At 36.3% G+C, this 22400-nt stretch overlaps 1 protein-coding gene across 1 annotated transcript in view; it reads right to left on the reverse strand.

Moving 5' to 3' along the window:
- Positions 1-6622: 6622 nt before the first annotated feature.
- Positions 6623-22400, reverse strand: part of vwa2 (von Willebrand factor A domain containing 2) — a 70945-nt gene continuing 55167 nt past the window's right edge. The window contains exons 6-14 of the mRNA XM_028795781.2: positions 21373-21567; positions 19713-19846; positions 18837-18969; positions 15818-15873; positions 15116-15223; positions 11917-12495; positions 10286-10837; positions 8404-8526; positions 6623-7832 (exon numbers count right to left, since the gene is read on the reverse strand). Coding sequence (XP_028651614.1) covers positions 7690-7832; positions 8404-8526; positions 10286-10837; positions 11917-12495; positions 15116-15223; positions 15818-15873; positions 18837-18969; positions 19713-19846; positions 21373-21567 — 2023 coding nt within the window. The 3' untranslated portion in view covers positions 6623-7689. The remainder of the gene's footprint in view (positions 7833-8403; positions 8527-10285; positions 10838-11916; positions 12496-15115; positions 15224-15817; positions 15874-18836; positions 18970-19712; positions 19847-21372; positions 21568-22400) is intronic.

The following is a 22400-nucleotide window of genomic DNA, read 5'->3' on the forward strand; positions in this document are numbered from 1 at the left end:
TTTAAATTTTAATTAAGAACAAAAGAAAACCTCAGAGGTTCGATTCCCGAAAGGGAGTGAAGTGAGTGTCCGGTTACCTACCAGGTAACGCTTATGGTTGGACAGCAAGTGACGTAACATCAGCCACGGTGCCTTCAGTTGTGAGAAGCAGATCATAGAATGATTGAAAATAGTTTTGCATTTACCTTTTTAGTAAAAGGCGAGCTTTTAAGCCTGAGAAATCACCCCGTAAATGCACACGTTTAATTGCACGTGTTAATATGTATGCTTACACAGTATTAAAAGACACTCAAAAATTAACGTCATTTACCATCAGCCACGGTGCCTTCAGTTGTGAGAAGCAGATCATAGAATGATTGAAAATAGTTTTGCATTTACCTTTTTAGTAAAAGGCGAGCTTTTAAGCCTGAGAAATCACCCCGTAAATGCACACGTTTAATTGCACGTGTTAATATGTATGCTTACACAGTATTAAAAGACAGTCAAAAATTAACGTCATTTACCTTCGTTCCCGCGTTTGACTCGTGCTGTAAATCTCTTCCTTGTTTTTAGTTCACGTGATTATGTAGGAGGCGTGATGACGTGACTCCGCCTCCTCCATTAGAGTATATGGACAAAAAATATGTTCCAGTTATGACCATTACGCGTAGAATTTCGAAATGAAACCTGCCTAACTTTTGTAAGTAAGCTGTAAGGAATGAGCCTGCCAAATTTCAGCCTTCCACCTACACGGGAAGTTCGAGAATTAGTGATGAGTCAGTCAGTGAGGGCTTTGCCTTTTATTAATATGTATAGATTTTGAATTTAATGTCAGCAACACGTTTGAAAAAAGTTGGGATGGTTGCAACAAAAGGCTATAAAAGTAAGTGATACTAAAAAGAAACTGCTGGAGGAACATTTTGCAACTAATTAGGCTGAATGACAACAGGTCAGTAACATGATTGGGTATAAAAAGAGCATCTTAAAGAGGCAGAGTCTCTCAGAAGTAATGACAGGCAGAGGTTCACCAATCTGCAAATTGTGGAATAATTTCAGAATAATGCTCCTCAATGTAAAATTGCAAAGACTTTGAATATCTCATCATCTATAGTAAATAATATCATCAACAGATTCTGAGAATCTGGAGAAATCTCTGTGCACACAGGACTAAAGCGACCATCAATATCAATATGCCCGTGATTTTTAGGCCCTCAGGCTGCACAGTATTAAAAACAGGCATAATTCTGTCATGAAAATGACTGCATGGGCTCAGGAACACTTCTAAAAATCATTGTCTGTGAACACAATTTACCATGCCATTCACAAATGCAGGTTAAAGCTCTGTCATGCAAATATAAGCCATATGTGGACATGATCCAGAAACAATATTGTCTTCTCTGGGCTAAAGCTCATTTAAAATGGACTGAGACAAGATGGAAAACTGTTCTGTGGTCAGACAAATCGAAATTTGACATTGTTTTTGGAAAACATGAACGCCGCGTCCTCCTGACTAAATAGGAGAGGGACCATCGGGCTTGTTGCCAGTGCTCATTTCAAAAGCCTGCATCTCTGATGGTATGTGGGTGCATTAGTGCCTATGGAATGGTCAGCTTGCACATCTGGAAAAGCACAATCACTGCTGAAAGGTACAGTATATACAGGTTTTAGAGCAAAATATGCTCCCATCCAGACGTCTTTTTCAGGGAAGGCCTTGCATATTTCAGCAGGACAAAGCAAAACCGCAGTACAAGAGTCCGGGCGCTGAACTGGCCTGCCTACAGTCCAGACCTTTCACTAATTGAAAACATGAAATGAAAAATACGACAAAGATGACCCAGGACTGTTGAGCAGCCAAAATCCTATATAAGACAAGAATGGAACAACATTCCTCTCCCAGTCCAGCAACAGGTCTCCTCAGTTCCCAGATATTTACAGACTGTTGTTAAAAGAAGAGGGGATGCTACACAGCAGTAAACATGACCCTGTCCCAACGTTTTGGAGACGTTGTGCTGCCGTCAAATTCAAAATGACCTTATTCTATTGTTAAAATGGTACATTTTTTGTATTTTAAACATTTGATATGTTTTCTATGTTCTATTGTGAATAAAGTATCGATTGATGAGATTTGCAAATCACTGCATTTTTTTTAATTTACATTTTACACAGTGTCTGAACTTTTTTGGAATTGGGGTTGTATGCATTACAGTTTGGGTCACAAGTTGAATCCTCTATCATTACACTAACCTGCTCAATGATGTGTCTCTATCATATCTGAAGCAGTACTTTGTTAATCCTTTAGTGGTTATAACCCTACTACAAAGTCACATCTTGTTTTCAACTGGGATCACATATCATACATAGACTTATAGTGCAAATCCAGGAATTACATTAACATCTACATGAAGATGTGCATGTTTGTTCTGACATGAAAAACAGCTGTACATTCTTTCATGGAAACTAGAAGATAACTCAAGGACAGTCTGACTTAGAATGCAGGGTATGTGCCATCTCCATGCAGTGGTTGGGAGGGCCTAGTGAGTCTGATATCTGTTTTTGTTGTCCAGTATTAACTCACTTCTTTATGTTATCAGAGGCTAACTATAAAGCTGACTGCCTGAAGGAGAATGGGGAGGCCTGTGTGCAGAACAAGTGGTCACGGTCTTAATGCAATGTGATAAAGGAGAATTCCAGGATATGTGTTAAGCTCATTGGCTTACAATCACTAGAAACACTTATCTTCACATGTAAACACTTATCCTCATACACCACATGTAATATAATCATATGACTATAAACGAGAGGCACTCTTATAAAAGTAAAAGCTACACATGTACACACAAACTCAATGGTGTATAAAAACTAAATGAACTAAATGAAGGTTACTTCACATACTGTAAGAATGTCTGGTTTGCCATAACAAGTACAACTGTAGCATTTACTTGTTAAACTGGTTCTCTACTGTTTTGTCATGACCAAAGTGTAAATCACAGAATGAGTGACTGTGTCATAATCGGGATTCAAACAAAAGAAAATGCAGTAGATGTGAATGGCCCCCTAGTTTAGCTTAAAATATGTATTCTGCTATCTTGTGTGATGGATAGGTGACCTGCTGCTGGTCAGGTTCCTTTAGAGAGATATGGGGACCAGAGTTGCAGGGATACCTGGGAATTCTAGGGGAAACTGTAGTAAAATCCATCCATCCTCTTCCACTTATCCGAGGTCGGGTCGCGGGGGCAGCAGCTTGAGCAGAGATGCCCAGACTTCCCTCTCTCCGGCCACTTCTTCTACCTCTTCTGGGAGAATCCCAAGGCGTTCCCAGGCCAGCCGGGAGACATAGTCCCTCCAGCGTGTCCTGGGTCTTCCTCGGGGCCTCCTCCCGGTTAGACGTGCCCGGAACACCTCACCAGGGAGGTGTCCAGGAGGCATCCTGATCAGATGCCCGAGCTACCTCATTTGACTCCTCTCGATGCGGAGGAGCAGCGGCTCTACTCTGAGACCCTCCCGGATGACTGAGCTTCTCACCCTATCTTTAAGGGACAGCCCAGACACCCTGCGGAGGAAACTCATTTCGGCCGCTTGTATTCGCGATCTCGTTCTTTCGGTCACTACCCATAGCTCATGACCATAGGTGAGGGTAGGAACATAGATCGACTGGTAAATTGAGAGGTTTGCCTTACTGCTCAGCTCCTTTTTCACCACGACAGACCGATGCAAAGCCCGCATCACTGAGGATGCTGCACCAATCCGCCTGTCGATCTCACGCTCCATTCTTCCCTCACTTGTGAACAAGAACCCAAGATACTTGAACTCCTCCACTTGAGGCAGGATCTCGCTCCCAACCCTGAGAGGGTACTCCACCCTTTTAGGAGGGGCCAAGGAGGTCGGGTGCAGTGTGAGTTGGGTGGTGGCCGAAGGCGGGGGGACCTTGGCGGTCCGATCCTCGGCTACAGAAGCTGTAGTAAAATGGCTACAGGAATTCTCTACAACCTTAGAAATAATTCCCAGGCTTAATCTGGAAATATGGATTCAAAAGGATTGGGATTGACAAGGCTCACCTGGCATGTGGAGGACAGGATTAAAAAAGGAGACAGTGAAAGGAGCTAGCAGGAAGAACAAATAAAGTAGGCTAAAGTATTCAGCCACCCTAACAGAGAAGGTGGGTAACCTACTGTTTAGTTAATGATATACCGTATATGTATACCTGTTCTTTTCACACACTACCTAAAAATCATAGTTCTCTGTCCATGGACAGTGGGACTGGCTGATGGGCTCCATCTCATTCATTTTTCACTCTGCTCTCTTCACTGCTAGTGCAAACAAACATCTACACAATATAAAAAATAAAGAATGATAAAAGTTAATGAAGAATGTACAGCAAGATGAAACAGATTGATTACTAAGGCATTATCCGAAAACTCTAAAACTAAGAGCACATTTCTTGCAATAGTCTATTTCAATTATTCTACACCTAGTTGCATTTTCCATTTAAACCTGATGACTACTATAGCTTCCCATTGTTATCTTTATGTATCTGCAAATGTCTCATGAATTACTGGCATGGCTATTTCATATAAACTGCTCAAAAAAATTAAAGGAACACTTTGAAAACACATCAGATCTCAATGGGGAAAAAAAAATCCTGCTGGATAACTATACTGATATGGACTGGGTAATGTGTTAGGAACAAAAGGATGCCACATTGTTTGATGAAAATGAAAATTATCAACCTACAGAAGACTGAATTCAAATTTCATTGCAGCAACTCCAAATTGTACTCAGTAGTTTGTATGGCCCCACATGCTTGTATGCATGCCTGACAATGTCGGGGGGGGGGTGGTCGGCGATCATGCTCCTAATGAGAGGACAGATGGTGTCCTGGGGGATCTCCTCCCAGATTTGGACCAGGGTATCATTGAGGTTCTGGACAGTCTGAGGTGCAACCTGGCTGCGTTGGATGGACCAAAACATATGTTCCAGAGGTGTTCTACTGGATTTAGGTCAGGCAAGTGTGGGGGCCAGACAATGGTATATTAATTCTTCAATGGGTCCAAGAATTTCATCCCGTTACCTAATGGCAGTCAAGGTGCCGTTGTCTAGCGTGTAGAGGTCTGTGCGTCCCTCCATGGATATGCCTCCCAGACCATCACTGACCCACCACCAAACCGGTCGTGCTGAACGATGTTACAGGCAGCATAACATTCTCCACGGCTTCTCCAGACCTTTTCACATCTGTCACATGTGCTCAGGGTGAACCTGCTCTCATCTGTGAAAAGCACAGTGTGCCAGTGGTGGACCTGCCAATTCTGGTATTCTATGACAAATGCCAATCGAGCTCCACGGCGCCAGGCAGTGAGCACAGGGCCCACTAGAGGATGTCGGGCCCTCAAGCCACTCTCATGAAGTCTGTTTCTGATTGTTTGGTCAGAGACATTCACACCAGTGGCCTGCTGGAGGTCATTTTGTAGGGCTCCGGCAGTGCTCATCCTGTTCCTTCTTGCCCAAAGGAGCAGATACCGGTCCTGCTAACGGGTTAAGGACCTTCTACGGCCCTGTCCAGCTCTCCTAGAGTAATTGCCTGTCTCCTGGAATTTCCTCCATGCTCTTGAGACTGTGCTGGGAGACACAGCAAACCTTCTGTCAATGGCACATATTGATGTTGGACTACCTGTGCAACCTCTGTAGGGTCCAGGTACCACCTTATGATACCAGTAGTGACATTGACCGTAGCCAAATGCAAAACTAGTGAAAAAGCAGTAAGAAAAGTTGAGGACGGAAAAATGTCAGTGACCTCCACCTGTTAAACCATTCCTGTTTTGGGGGTCTTCTCATTGTTGCCCCTCTAATGCATGTGTTGTTAATTTTGTTAACACCAAAGCAGCTAAAACTGATTAACAACCCCCTCTGCTACTTAACTGACCATATCAATAGCCCAAAAATTTCATTGACTTGATGCTATACTCTGATTAAAAAGTGTTCCTTTCATTTTTTTGAGCAGTATATAACACACATTACTTACAAACATGCAATACATGGTCAGCATGGGCAATTCGCCACAAAAATAAAAGCAGGAAAACAGAAAGGTCTATTAGCAGGTTTATAAAAAAAACATATCTTGAATGCAAATATTCATTTACAAATTTAAGCTTAAATGACTTGACTGAAAAAATAAGTCTCCTGTCAAATGTACATCATATGCATTACATATAATAGTCTATTGAGATTTACACCTCTGTAGTCTTAACTCCAGGCACTACATTTTTACCTGCATTCAGGAACCTGAGAGGAAAAAAGAAATTACAGAATACCAAAATAAAATTTCACAGAAATGAAGGTGTGTACATAATTAAAATCTATAAACTTTACAATTTATGGTAATTACTTTACTGAAGTGAGAATTCCTTAGAATAGCCTTCAATGGGCTACTTTCCAGTTGGTTTATAAAAGTTTAAATTTTTTATAAGACAATAGAACCTTAACAAATAATTTTCCATGGCCTGTTATTTCTCTTGTATTATTTTATTTTCACGGCTTCAAAAATGCCTGGATATTGGAACGAGTCTAATGTAATTCATGTAATTTTTCTTGCTTAGAGTGTAAGGTCTACAGTCAATCAGTGAAATGTATTTAAGCTGGACCTAGAGAATCAGAGAAACAAAACTAATATATTTTAAAATATTGCATTCTCAGTGACAAACTGGGTACACCAGTTTGATATACAGAATATCTTGTCTGCAACAATGCTTAAAATGTAATTGCATTAAAAAAATCCTTGTCAGAAAACAGGAAATACATATATTACAAACAATAACTTGGGATATAAAATTGAACAGCAAATGATTAAAAACAAAATGAATTATTAAATAAGAATATGTTTGCTCTTACATGTTACATTTCTGTGGTCAGCAGCACACACAGGAGTGGCCAAGAGAGAACCATTGTGCAGGTCAAAGCTCTGTCACAAGCTAATTACCCATATACTGTTTCAGCCTTTGCACAGGGGGATTTCCTTTTAGTTCAAAGGCAGAACTGGAGGCCAGAAGTCCAAAATAGTAAATTCAAGTTCCACATTCGACATGATAGACAGTGGAGGCATCCGCCATAAATGATTGCTTGCTGATAACAACCTCACAGAATATTTTATCCAATGGAATCTCTCTTTTTCAGAATTCAATTATTTTCAACAAAAACTACATTAAAACACACAACTTAAAAATTTATTTTATGTATTACAATTTTAACATGGTTACACTAAAAAGAAGCTAAGTAAAAAAATATCCCACTATTTCAAAGAATCCCAATATTTACACAGTGTGATTAGAAATAAAAGAAATGTTGGCTCCTTAAATACTGAGTAGGTTTTTTTCTCAACAGGGGAAGATTAAATAAGAAGAATGAAAAGTAAAGACTATCCTCAACAGTATATTCAATTGCATTAATGGCTGAATGAGCTGCTTAAAAGATATATATATATAATATTTAATACTTATTATCTCCACATATAAACAAATGTGTTAAGTGCAGATAGAAGCTTTGACTATATGTATGTTCAAAAACACATTAGCCCAAATCATATTTGCTTCCATTAAATTATTAAAATAATACATAAAATAAGTTCCATCACCAAGAAGCTCAGGCATCATGAGGATTGTGTCCTCCAATACTAATGAGGTAAGTACCAGTTAATTTGTATGCCTATTGAACAGTTAGGTTTTAGTACTTTACACTTCCATTTCTTTTTCTGAGTCGCACTTTCTTCAGATGATGAAGGCCACTGTGCTTCCTCTGGCGTCTACGATTTGTTAACAAGCCAGATGGCCTTGGCAAATCTCCACGGCCAGTAGTTCTAGTGTTTCCTAAAGGAAATAAAAAAAAGCTATTAAGGCAACTAAATTAAAAAAGTATTGGATAATTTTGATTTTCTTTATTATCTTACATCTTCATTTTTGTATAACTCTTACCAGTAAGATGGCAGCAAAGCAAATAATTCTGAGGAAACATGGCAATATTTCATATAGTGTTTTCAGAATGGCTGTATATGGTATATAAAATCATCCATGATTAAATGTGTTTGAACAGCAGGTTGAAAATCACACTCAAAGTAGAACTTTTGCATCCATACTGAATTGTTTTTTGTGCTTATCGGGGTACATATTGTATACATATATTTAGAGTAAGATACAATATCTTTGGTGTAATTTTTTGTTTTTTACACAATTGACTATTACACATCAGCACTGAATGAAACACATACAGTATATAAATATCTTCAATACCTGTAACTGTAGCACTCGATTTGTGTGTGCACTATCACTAAAACATTAGTAAGTTCATTTGTCTTGTAAAAATCATTTGATAGCCTCTGAAAAGCTAGTTACAGTTTAATACATGGTTTGGCATTTAAAAAAAAAATAAATGCGAACTTACTATACTCGCAGTGCGGCCCATCCCAGCCTCGACACTCACAGCGGTAGCTCCCCCTCAGCAAAATGCAGATGCCATCATTCATACATGGATTGGGTCTGCACAGATTTATTGGCCGTTTTGCTTCTAAAAAAATAATTGTGACAAAATTATCATTTTAATATTTAGTACAGACTTTATTATATATTTATTTATTTTTTACTAAAACCTCATTATGATCTTGAACTGGATTAAGAAGGTTCACTAAAGGATGGAAATATGTTCAAATTTGTCAGTAACCATCACAAAAAGAAGAAATATCACATTAAATACTAAAATCTCAAAAATCAAATTAGTTATCTGGAAAAAAATATCTTTTAATAACACTGTCAAACTATAAAAAGACAGTATTTTATGGTTGCAAGTAGTATCATAAAAAATGTAAACAGCTGAACCCCAGTCAGACTGCAACAACTGAGGCATGATAAAGTACTATCAGCTGTCTTAAAAAACTGTTGGTAGGGATTAGAACCAAATGGAAGCAGAAATGCAGCTGTCTGCTGTAATTTAGTAAGGTACTCATTTCACAGCTTTAAAGTCTTTCCAATATGAGCAGTTATGATTTAGTGGCACCTAATTCGGAAAGCAAAAAAATCTGTGACAGATATTTATTTAATTAATTAAATGAAAATGTTAGCAAACAGTTTTCATGCCTTATATTCATGTTTAGTAGTTAATATGTCAGTAAGTAGAAGACACCAGTTGACAATCATTGGCACTGGAAGAGGGCTACAGTCCTCTTCTTTTTTTAAAATGTATTGTACTTTCACCAGCACAGGGTGTATGGAAATTTTAATAACATGCAATGAGATGAACAAATTTCTATTGTTTCAGAATAACTGCATGCTCATATGGGGACACAGACATCTGGCTAGAGAGAAACATAAGATAGCAGAATAGTATTTTTGTCCAGAATTTGCTTAAATGTGCATCATTTTCCATACAGCACAAACAGAAAGGACTGGTAATAATTCCATCATATTTGCATTAAAAAAATATAACGAATGTATGCCTTGACTATTAGAGAGAACCTTTCTTTATCTGTGTTCGTCCCTTCAACTTAGTTTGTAAAAAAATATTTCAGTACTTCTCAAGTAAATACCGTCAAAAATAAGTTTACTACAACTTATTAAAGCCAACACTCTCTATAAAGAAGCATGGAAGGGAATTGTTGTTTTTATTCTTCCATCAAAACAGTCAGTAAATATGAGTATTTCAATATAAAAGCTATTTCTGGAAAGTACTGTTAACACTGTTTATTATACAAACCTGGTCACTGGAACCACTTGTGCAGGTGACAGTAGTGCTAGCCAAAATGGTTTTGTGAATCTATTCAGATTGCTTGCACATCTTCACAGTGGTGCCGGAGTGGTGTCTTATTAAGGGGGTGCTGGAGAATACAATTTTATTCATCCTGCAACATGCTTTTAAATGACTCAATCTGGTAGCATTTTTATTTTTTCTATATAACTGTTTTTATTTAATGAAAGTCCCAATTTGTAAAACTGACTGAGGTATGTGATTAGCAGCTGTTGTAAGAGTGACAAAGATGAAGATTTTTTTTCATGCACCAACCCCAACCCTAGAGCTCATTCACAAAAACTACTGTGCACTGTCACCAGGCATGAAGAAGTCATTATGCAAATTTGAATGATCCGGTAGTTAGTAACCTGGAACTAACATGTTGCAGTAAACACAGGCTACTTGCTGCAAGGATTAGATAAATTTGTTGAAACAAGCTGTCTAAGGATTAATATTTAATGATTTAAAGAATAGATTATAACTTTATTTTTAATCAAATATTTAAAAAATATAACCAAGGAGCCAAAAATACATTTTCTTTTACCTTCACAAACTTTTTGAACAATGAGGTCTTCAAAATACTTAAGATCTTCATAAGATGGTACTGGAATCAAGTACTTCTCAGAGCCAGCAATCTTAACCAGTGTGTCTTTCTGGGCATCTCCAATTCCAATCACAATTAGTCCAATTCCATTATTCCGAATTTTCTGCGCTGGTACTACTGCATCCTCACCCCCCGCTCCATCTGTTATTACTACTACAACCTTGTTAACTCCAGGCCTAGCCCCCTTCTGCACTGTCATCACATCATCATGAATGTGAAGAAGAGCACTTCCAGTAGATACACTGCCACCTAAGTATGTCACTTGACTAATGGCTTGCAAGACACTAGAACCTGACTCATAGGTGTCTAGGGCAAAGACAGTATGTGGATGGCTACTGTATGTAACAAGTCCAATCTGAGTGACATCACGGTTTATGTCAAACTGAACAGATGTGCTTTTAACAAAGTCCCTCAGTCGAACAAAATTGTCTTTTCCCACACCAGCAGATGCATCCAGTCCAAACACAAGATCCAGAGGCTGGCCAAGGCACCCTACAACAGAAGCAAATATAAAGAATATTTCAGTACACATTACAAATAAAAAACAAATACATGTACAGTATATGATTTGTAGTTATGTTTTTCCTTAAAATTTAACTTTACTTTTTCATCTAATTTCTTGAGCCAGAGTTTCCTGAACACTCATTGAGTAGCAGTATTCCACTGACTTTAGTACCTGTGAAAATCCAAATGTGGTCATCTGTAATGACTACAATTGCAATTTATGCCAATCTTTTGGTCAGGAAATGGAGGGGTGTCATCTTCTCATATTGTCTTTTATATTTCTCTGTATTTTCACATATTTCAGTGAATCTGTCTAAACACTGAACAGGACAGGAGTAACTCGGTTGCAATCAAAGAATATTGGGATCATAATTTGTTATTTTCATATATATACTGTATATTTGTATAATACTAAAATGTGAAATCTGAACATGGCCATATTATGTAAGAAAGGTCAACAAATAATAACAGATGTTTAATAATGTTTAATAAATGCTTTTAAATGTGGATATATGAACACTATGTGAAAACAGCAATAAACTTTTAGAAAACTGGATGACCATTCATGTGTAAATGTTTCTAACACTAAGACATTTTCCATGATCTGGTGAGGAAAAAACTAAGGAATGTAAAATTTAAAAAACATTTCAATAAACTATACTATCAGAGATTGATGAGAAAATCTTTACAATAAGTAAACACTGTAAAGAGGCAATGGACCTCTTAACTGTTTATTTCTGCAAATGTTCAGCTATGGTAGTTTCTCCATATAATAATCTACAAGTCTCGCTGTTTATGCTCTGACCCTTTTCTAAATCAATGCATGGCTACTCTCCTACATCACTTTCTATCAAACTGTATCAAAATTAACACAAAGAACAATTTTGCCTGAAACGAAAACTCAGTTTCATGACATGAATTGAAAAATACAATGTTAATTTATTCTGTCTTGGTTTTTAGTTTCAGTATTCTCAGAATGGGTGCAGATCAATTGGGAGTCACTGATAAATTTACAACAAAATACAAATAAAATACAAATTAAATTAAATTAAATTAATAAGGCTTACCTTGGCTATCAACACTGCAGATTTTGCTTCCCAGTTCTGGAAGTTTGTTGAAGAGATCTTGGGGACTTGAATAAGTAATTGTTCTCTGAGGATTTCCAGTTATTTCATTCAAATCAGCTTTAAGGAAGACACCACCCAAAGCAATAAGAAAGTACTCCCGATCCCGAGCATACTTAGCAGCATCAGATACAGAATCCTGAGATTTGGAATCTGTCAAAAGGACTACCACCCTTGGTAAATCATCCTGGACATCTGCAAAAACTGGATTGCTCTTGAAACCAAACTGAGTCACATAACGAAGAGCTTTACCAGTTTTGGTTTCACCTCCAATAAATGACATGCTGTCTGCAGCTTGCAGAAGTTCAGAAATGTTTCTGTATTCTCCGATTTTCATTTCTATTTGGACACTGTCGCTGTATTGAGCTAAACCCACATTAACTGGAGAATCTGAAGACAAGGCAGATTGAATGAAACGTTTTAAGAAGGATTTGAAACGAAGAAATCCCTCCAGAGTGACAGAAGATGAACTTTCTATCAGGAACAGTATATCAACACTGCAGGCAAGGCTCATCTTCAGTACTATAAAAGACAAAAGATACAGCTGACAATAAACAAATTATAACAGAAATAAAGCAGGCAATGTAAACTTTCCACCATGATAATATCCAACAAAAATGACATTTTATTTTCTAACCTCCGATAATTAGAGCACTATGTTTAAGTCATTTTTTGTATTTCAAAGCCAAATGTAACCCTGGAGACAAATACAGTTTGTTCGTTCATTTGTTCTTTCTATCTACCCATTTTACATTTTTTCACAATCATTTTAAATCTTTCAAAGTCATAAGTCTTTAGTTTTTTCCAAAAAACCTGGTGTCATTCTAACTTTAAAAGATACAGTTAGGTCCTTAAATATTTGGACAGAGACAACTTTTTTCTAATTTTGGTTCTGTACATTACCACAATGAATTTTAAATGAAACAACTCAGATGCAGTTGAAGTGCAGACTTTCAGATTTAATTCAGTGGGGTGAACAAAACGATTGCATAAAAATGTGAGGCAACTAAAGCATTTTTTTAACGCAATCCCTTCATTTCAGGGGCTCAAAAGTAATTGGACAACTGACTCAAAGGCTATTTCATGGGCAGGTGTGGGCAAGTCCATCATTATGTCATTATCAATTAAGCAGATAAAAGGCCTGGAGTTGATTTGAGGTGTGGTGCTTGCATGTGGAAGATTTTGTTGTGAACAGACAACATGCGGTTAAAGGAGCTCTCCATGCAGGTGAAAGAAGCCATCCTTAAGCTGCGAAAACAGAAAAAACCCATCCGAGAAATTGCTACAATATTACGAGTGGCAAAATCTACAGTTTGGTACATCCTGAGAAAGAAAGCAAGCACTGGTGAACTCAGCAACGCAAAGGCGTATCGATATCCAAGTCTACCATAAAGAGAAGACTGCATGAAAGTAAATACAGAGGGTGCACTGCAAGGTGCAAGCCACTCATAAGCCTCAAGAATAGAACTAGATTGGACTTTGTTAAAGAACATCTAAAAAAGCCAGCACAGTTCTGGAAAAACATTCTTTGGACAGATGAAACAAAGATCAACCTCTACCAGAATGATGGCAAGAAGAAAGTATGGAGAAGGCGTGGAACAGCTCATTATCCAAAGCATACCATATCATCTGTAAAACACGGTGGAGGCATTGTGATGGCTTGGGTGTGCATGGCTGCCAGTGGCACTGGGACACTAGTGTTTATTGATGATGTGACACAGGACAGAAGCAGCCGAATGAATTCTGAGGTGTTCAGAGACATACTGTCTGCTCAAATCCAGCTAAATGCAGTCAAATTGATTGGGTGGCGTTTCATGATACAGATGGACAATGACCCAAAACATACAGCCAAAGCAACCCAGGAGTTTATTAAAGCAAAGAAGTGGAAAATTTTTGAATGCCCAAGTCAGTCACCTGATCTTAACCCAATTGAGCATGCATTTCACTTGTTGAAGACTAAACTTCGGACAGAAAGGCCCACAAACAAACAGCAACTGAAAGCCGCTTCAGTAAAGGCCTGGCAGAGCATTAAAAAGGAGGAAACCCAGCATCTGGTGATGTCTCCATGAGTTCAAGACTTCAGGCTGTCATTGCCAGCAAAGGGTTTTCAACCAAGTATTAGAAATGAACATTTTATTTCCAGGTATTTAATTTGTCCAATTACTTTTGAGCCCCTGAAATGAAGGGATTGTGTTAAAAAATGCTTTAATTGTCTCACATTTTTATGCAATCGTTTTGTTCACCCCACTGAATTAAAGCTGAAAGTCAGCACTTCAACTGCATCTGAGTTGTTTCATTTAAAATTCATTGTGGTAATGTACAGAACCAAAATTAGAAAAAAAGTTGTCTCTGTCCAAATATTTATGGACCTAACTGTACATATTTGGAAATGTATGAAACAGTTATTTGTATTATTGATAAAGTATTATTGTAAACGTGTTTTCAGGTGACTATAAGTTGGAAGGGGACATGGCAACTTCAAATTTACACAGAACAAGGTATAGTCCTACAGAAAACCTCCATGGGTGCAAGGACACAGCACCTTCACTCATCAGTGTGGGAGGACATTGACTATCAAAGGTAGTAGACCCTGCTTTCAAGAATCGTGTCAAAGAAGCAGAAACTCCAGAGGCAGAGTATAAAAGACTAAATGACAGAAATGTAGCCAAACAATGCCCCAAACCAGGGAACCTGGTAATGCCAGAGAGGAATGACAACAATCCAATGCTCTCCTGTCCTGACAACAAGGGCCTTGGCTTGGGTGAGTACAGCAGTTTTGTCAACACGAAAAATGCAGCTAAACAGATGCTTTGGAGGAATGTAATAGCTTCTGACATATACTAGAGACTGTGGTTTAGTGAATGCCGGTACCTTAAAGTATCCTTGTTACTAGACTTGGTTTAACCAGGAAGGGAGCTTTAATTTCTTCCCACCTAAATGCTTCATGTTTGATTACTTAGAACAACAAATCATAGTCCCTCCTTTGTATACTATCTAAACCAATGAAAGGATCTGATCAAATTTACTACAATAAGTATGCAATAACATAAAAACAGATGGTACCAAATATTTTCCAAATATTTGGTACTTGTCGTAATCCATATACAACAAATAATCACTTTAAAAAGGAATATCATCATACCACAGTTGCTGTTGCCACCAAATCCCACTGGGCAGACACAACGATACTTTTCTAATCCTTCTGGAATACAAGTGCCTCCATTATGACAGGGTTGAGAGTCACAAGGATCTAAAAATTATGAAAAAGAGAGTCAACAATTTTCCATTTCCCTTAAGGTTTTTAATATACCTTGTTATCAAGGTGCTTAAGAACCTATTGTTTTACCCAAGAAAAGAAAAATTAAATTCCTACTCATAATAGAAATGCAACTTATAGTTTGAGCATAATTAAAGAACATCATAACCACAAAGCAATGTATGTTCAAAAAAACCACAAATTTGGCATTCCTGAATTGTTTGTAAGAGAATGTAAATACCATACACGTTAATATTTTTAAGACACACAAAGTACTTTGCAAGACAGAAAGTAACATACACTATCATCCTAATAATTGACTGAAATAATTCTAATGGAGGGCATTTGTTTCATGTTTACAAAGCTAGGAAGACACAATACAATAAAACTTCAATTGAAGACATTGGTAGTATTACATTAAAGCTGCTTAATTGAGTCAAGTAAAATTTTAACATCATCAGAAGAAATTCACCAGTCACAGCATAAAAATTGCAAAAGCTTTCATTTATAACCACTTTGTGTTCTTCAGTTTTACTAAGTTTTACTAAGGAAATGAAAATAATAGTTAGAGCTAAATCACAGGAATACCTGGACATATTGTTCTGTAACAGGTGCTCTGGTGTTTTCTGTAAACTCTGTTCCAACTATTAAAAAAGAAACAAATAAAATATATAGACTTCAGTGGTATTCTATTGGTTACAGCATTCTTCTCTTTAGCTGGTCTAATGTTATTAACATTGTATCCAGTGTATTATTTTTGAAGAAACATATTAACAATAAGACAAATTTAACTCAAAGACTCACAATATGTCTAATTTTCCGAATGCATTTAAAAAGTATTCAGACTCTTGACCAATTCTAATTTTACTGAATAACAAATCCGAAAATGAAATTATTTGTATCTGTGATATTTTTATTTGAAAGCTCTGAAAAATTAGTTTTCTTTTTTTCATGTAACATTGTTTTATATCAGAATAAAAATCTTGGTAAAAAATACATAGCTGTTTGGTTAAATATTCAATATCTGCATAAGCCCTAAATTTAAACTTGTAAAAAACAATTGCTTAATGTAAACACTATTGCCTTGCAACTGCTCTCTACCAGTGAATTACTACAATAATTGACTTATTCTCTGGTTAAAAACCCTGTAGTTGAGCGATTGTTTTTAAAGCTGTGAAATCTGAAGGACAGCTGTGAACATTTTGACTAAAAACATTCCAGATAAGTTAGGAAATATGCATAAATTAGGAAAAAGGTATAAAACAATATCCAAGTGTCAGAATGTCTCTATGGGGACCACTTGTTCTATAAACAGGAAGTGGAAGCTAACTTAATCCACCAAGATTCTCCCTAGAAAAGCTGTTCTTCGAAATAAGAAGGAAGCTTGTGACAGGAGCCATAGAGAGGCCAACAATCATACAAAGTTCAGTAACTGAGACTGGCATAAAGGTTCAAGAGCTCTGTGTACACATTATAGAGATCTGTATGGAAGGGTGGCAGAAAAAAAACATTCTACAAAAACAACCATATGAAAGCATGTTTGCAGAAAAGCACAAGAGTTACCCAGTGGGGTAAATATGTTATAGTCAAATTAGACCAAGATAGAGTTTTAGATCTGCAGTTCAAGTGGAAGATTTTATGGTCAGATGAGACTAAGAGCTTTCTTAGCTGCTGTTCAAGGAGCTATGTGTAGGGCAAATGTTAACACTGCTCATACCTCAAAAAACATACTGCAGTGCATTATGGCGGTGGTATCATTATGCTAAGGGGTTGCTTTCCATCAACAGGGACCCAGTTTCTTTTTTTTTATTCCTGAAACCATGGTGGCTTAAAGTACATTGACTGAAGAAGGTCAGGGCAGAAGTTTTAGGAAGATGCAAATATGAAAATATTCCAAAATCCAAAAATATTTCAAATCTAAAATATACAATATCTGGTTCCAGGCGTTTTGGATTAGGGATGCTCAAACTGTATCATATAATTTCAGTAAAGGAGTTATTATTCGATAAAGGTAGATAAATGGTCATGGGTTTGAATACTTTATGTAAAGCACCATATATATTGCCTGTAATATATATTGCAGGGCTTTAACAATTAAAAATCTCGTCCACCACTACAAAGTACATGGGTAAGTAACATTTAAAAAAAAGAAAATTTTCGGCAGTGTATTATTTTAATAATTGAAAACTGCTATGCAACAGAGCAGTGCTCTAGAGCAGGGGTCCCCAACCCCCGGTCCGCGGCCCACTACTGGTCCGCAGCCATCTGACAGCCGGGCCGCGAGAGAACTGCCGGCAACGGCGACTCACTCAGACTTTCAGAACGCTTGGCGGGCGGGGCTTTGCAGCGGTGCAGAGAGAGGAGAGAGACTGAGGTGAGAGAGTATTACAACAAAGTATTTTTATGGTCCCGACAGTTTCGCCATATGACATGAGTCTATAGAAATCACGTTGCTACGAAGTACAGTTAGATCTGTAGTTGCAGCTCAGTTGTGCACGTTTGCACAACGATCCCCAAACAGAAACATTGTAAAAAAATCTTTCTTCGAACTTTCCTCGTACTTTTTTTTTTTTTTTTTTTTGCTGTTTTTGTTGTCTGTGGTTTTCATTGATTCCTTTTGCTTATTGCTTGTCAACATTTGAAAAACATCCATTGGAATTTAACTCATTGTCACCCTCCTATAGAAACGGCAGACACGAAAAAAAGATTGCAGTGTTAATGTTTGTGATGACCAATCTGTTGGATTGGCAAATGTAAAGCATATGTCTTTGTTATATGCAAAAAAAGAAGAAAAATCTCAGATTGCAAACGTATGCGAACTGCTTAATAACTTTAATAATAATAGAAATGTTATTATGTATTATGTATTTTGTGTATAAAACTGCCCCCCCCCCCCCCCCCCCAACCGGTCCGTGGAAAAATTTGCATCTAATAAAGTGGTCCTTGCTGTCAAAAAGGTTGGGGACCACTGCTCAAGAGTACAGTTGCTTAGGTTTATTTAACAAGGACAACACCCGCAGGTTAGATGAATTGCTGTGGTTCACTCTGCTGATTCAAAAAACTTTTGCCTAATCACTCACAGTCTACTTCATTAGCTATTATAGGAATGGCTCCCTGCGAACATTATATTTTGTTTAGTATTCCTTCAATACAACACTCAACAGTTAATGTATATTTGTTACAAGCGGAGCACATGTTGTATAAGGGTGACAGAACCCACAGAAAATGATAACTTAAGGCAATGCTGTGGTATACAATCCAAAGCACTAGCCATTATACATTTTTTTTTTTAAATATTTAGTCTCAAAGAAATATAATGACAAGCAATACATGTTGCATTCAAACAGCAGCATCATTTTCTCTTCTCTAGTGAATTGCTGAATAAATTGGTTGTACAACAGCATTCACTAATCCTACAAGCAAGAGCAAAAGCAAAGATACCAATTCGCGTGATGCTTATTTTATAAATAAGAATATCTATTTTCTCAATTTTATAGGGGTTGAAGGCTCAATTTTAGACTATACATGGGTTTTTGAAACACAAATGATAAAATACAGTACATATAGCAAAGATGCATTTTTTAGTTATTATAGAACACATACTGACCTGTAATATGGGCATAATGATGTATATGGTGATGTTTTGCCTTGGGATCCTTTCCAGCACATGAAGTTCCCCTTAAACTCTTTCACTGTCTCCAAAGTTTTACGCTCACAGGGCCTGGACTCAATTTTGCACCCTTTAAGAAATTTAGATGAAATTTATTTCACTGAATTACTTTTAAATCTAATATTATAAATCAGGGGAAGTAAATATGCTTAGTTTGTACTGTTTACTAAGGAATGCATGAGTTTCTGATCAGATGTACAGAAAAAAGGACTTGTAATTGTTTTTTTTATTATTAGTATTTTCTTGCTCTCTCAGATGGTGTAGTTTTTAAAGGCACATGTATGTGATCACTCTGGGTAGTGCGGTATATCAGCAACAGTAATAAATGACATCAAATGACATGTTACTGTCTCAACCTGTAAGTATTATTTACTGGGTCCACTTTAGTCTGATTAATGCTAACTTCCCACATTCCCAAAATGTTTACTCAAATGTTTCAATCCTGTCAAGAACTGGTCTTTTCCAAAGCAATACCTGTAAGTTATCTGTACAAACAGTATAAAAGTAAAAGTGTAAAATTGATTTTTCTTATACATGCACAGGGAAAGTATTGTTTGTGTGCAACACAATGAGCAAAAAAAAAACCAAAACAGGTTAAATTAGGCAAAACAACACAGACATTAGACATTAAATAAATTAAAAACTGATAATTACAAGCAGTAATAGCCATTTGCAACATTAGTAATGTCTTGGCTATATCTTTAAATCAAATTAATGGTTTCCAAATTATAGTATTATTATTAAGTATGTTTCCAAATTATAAATACATATACTATATTATATAAAACCATAAGAAAATATCAATTCTCCTACCAGGGGGTATTGCCGAACAGACTGTAGAAGAGGTAAGAGTGGTGTAAAGACCATTCACAGCATCATCAAAACGTTCAGCAAACAAAACGTGTTGGTCTGAAGGTTTACTGGCAAGTGTGTGAAGCTCCTCCCATCTATTATATCAGTTATACCAAAGAATTATTTCAGACAAAGTTTTGCTTAGAAAAAAAAGACAAACCAGTAAAACTTGCTATGCTTTAAATGAATACACATAGCAAATACTGTACCGCTAGCACAGTTAGTTTCATTATGCAAATTTATAAGTACTGGACAAACAAATAAAATAAAAAAAAAAATGTACTGATGTTAAATGGCACATTTGGCTGATGCATAAGCAGCACAGTGAGGATTAATGCAAAGGGAATTTCTTCATTTCTGTTGTGGTTTCTCCCTTATTACTGAGTTAAGTTCAACCTAGTTCAATTTAAGTTTTCTTATAAAGCATATGTACATCTATAAACTCAGTACGCTATACACTAATTACTTATATATAGTGTACTATACCATAGCGTCACAATAGATACAGTATAAAATTACAGCATAGTTGAAAACTGCATGCAAGAAAAATACAAATAATAATCTGAAAATAAAATTAACACTTGTACAAATGACATGCTGTGTACAATGCAGTAAAGAAACGTTATTTACTCAGATAATAAGCATACATATGAAGGCACAGGCATAAGTAGTTTACAGTGCCACTTCAGAATGCTCGACAAAATTAGGGGAAGCAGATCGATCCTGTATGTTAAACATAGTGACTTTCCTTCTTATTACCTTACTAGATCGTACTACATCTGTTCTGACACTACTGCTTGCAAGTGAAATAGATGTCTGCTTTGCCATTTTCAAATTCAATGCAAGTTAGAAAATTCTATTAGTCAACTTCATTGATTTATATTACAGTATAATATTAAATTTTTTAAATCTTCAGTCAGTTGGTGACAATGTCAATAATGATATAATTAATTAATAAAGTTTTGTGATTATTTTGTGCCAATATGAAGTTGGTGTTCATTTCACAGTGGTGGAATATTCTGGGCATTAACAGAATATTTTTCTGCCAGTAGCGCATTTTTATGGAACTAATTTTATGATAGCTGCACAAAGATCTAGATGGATAGATGAAACTTAAGTTCTGTAGGTTTACCAACCATGCTGTTAACATCGCTGAAGATATGTTTCTTTCCAGCATTAGAGGGCTACAACTGTAAGAGAAGGTTAGTTTAGATCATTTTGCTCTTGGCTAAAACAGACACAGAAAGAGAAAATCTTCTGTAATCCATTATGTTATTCTGCACCACTTTTCAGCTCTCTGGGAAAACGGAAGGGCTGAGAAGTATGAAAAAAAATTAAAAATGAAATTATATGCAACAAAAGCATAAGCTGCATACTTCTGATTCTATAAACAAAAAGCAGAAACCTCTACATGTTAAATAAAAATTTATTTAATGTAAAGAGTTTTAAGCCAATAAAAGTTAATATGAATACCAGCTGGCATAGTGGACATACAGAACTTGCATTCTATAAGGTGAAGCCTAGGTGGTTCACTAGAGAATGTTTTTTTTAGTGAAGAAGAAAATGTATGAAAATTTTCAAACAAAAACTAACATAAAATATTATGAAAAATGTGTATAACCTTGGATACTTTATTCCAACTGCAAATATTGTAATTCCCTTCTCTTTCAGATGATCAGCTGGTATCTGGACTGGTCCTTGAGATTTACCATCACTAAAAATAATAAGAATCTTAGGAACTGTGGAGTTTCTTCCACCTAGGAATCCCTTACGCATAACATACTTCAGAGCCAGACCTGTCTGGGTGCTCCCACCCCTGAAAAGATCAGAAAAGAAAGGATTTAGTTGCCTATCTTTATTCAACACAGAAACACCATTATATCACATGGATATAAATATATCTAGTTAGATAAAACATTAACTTATATAGAGCAAGTAGAGGAAATGTCATAAAAAACGGAACATGAGACCAACTATTATTAAATTATTATTAAACAATTACCGAAAATGTGAAATAGGGGTAACTAGAATCTATTAGGAATACTGTTACATAGAAGGCCATAAGCAGAACTAATGATGTATAATAAAGAAAACTGAAGTTTGTAGCAATTGTTAATACCTACACACTGAAAAAGGCAGAAATCATTTCAAACATACTGTAAATAAATGTAATTACTATATTTTCATAATATCAACAAAAAGAAGTACATATTATGCAAAGTTTTGTTGAATGATGACAAGACACAGTGAAAATATCAATAGAGCATCAAATTATGACAAAAGAAAATATTTCCAAAATGAAGGCATATAACACAAATATATAAAACAAATGGCTTAAATAGTAAAGTATTTAACAGATCAACAAGTATATTTAGTAAAAAAAAAATCCATCTGGACTTTATGATTGTACTACTATAAAGAAATTAAACATTTTTGCAAAAAGAGAAAAACTTTTAAGAGAAATGTTGATTGACCTTATAGCAATAACAAACTTTCAAAATACTTTGCTTTAAGATACAGTCTACAGAACACTTAAAAATCAGCTAACCTAATTCAGTTTTCAAGTTAAATATCATAGCTTTCATTTAAAAAATTAAGGTGTGTTAAAACTAATGCAAGATTTATCTAATGACTTTGTAAAACTGCAAA

Source organism: Erpetoichthys calabaricus, chromosome 2 (assembly GCF_900747795.2).
Source record: "Erpetoichthys calabaricus chromosome 2, fErpCal1.3, whole genome shotgun sequence".
Lineage (NCBI taxonomy): Eukaryota > Metazoa > Chordata > Cladistia > Polypteriformes > Polypteridae > Erpetoichthys > Erpetoichthys calabaricus.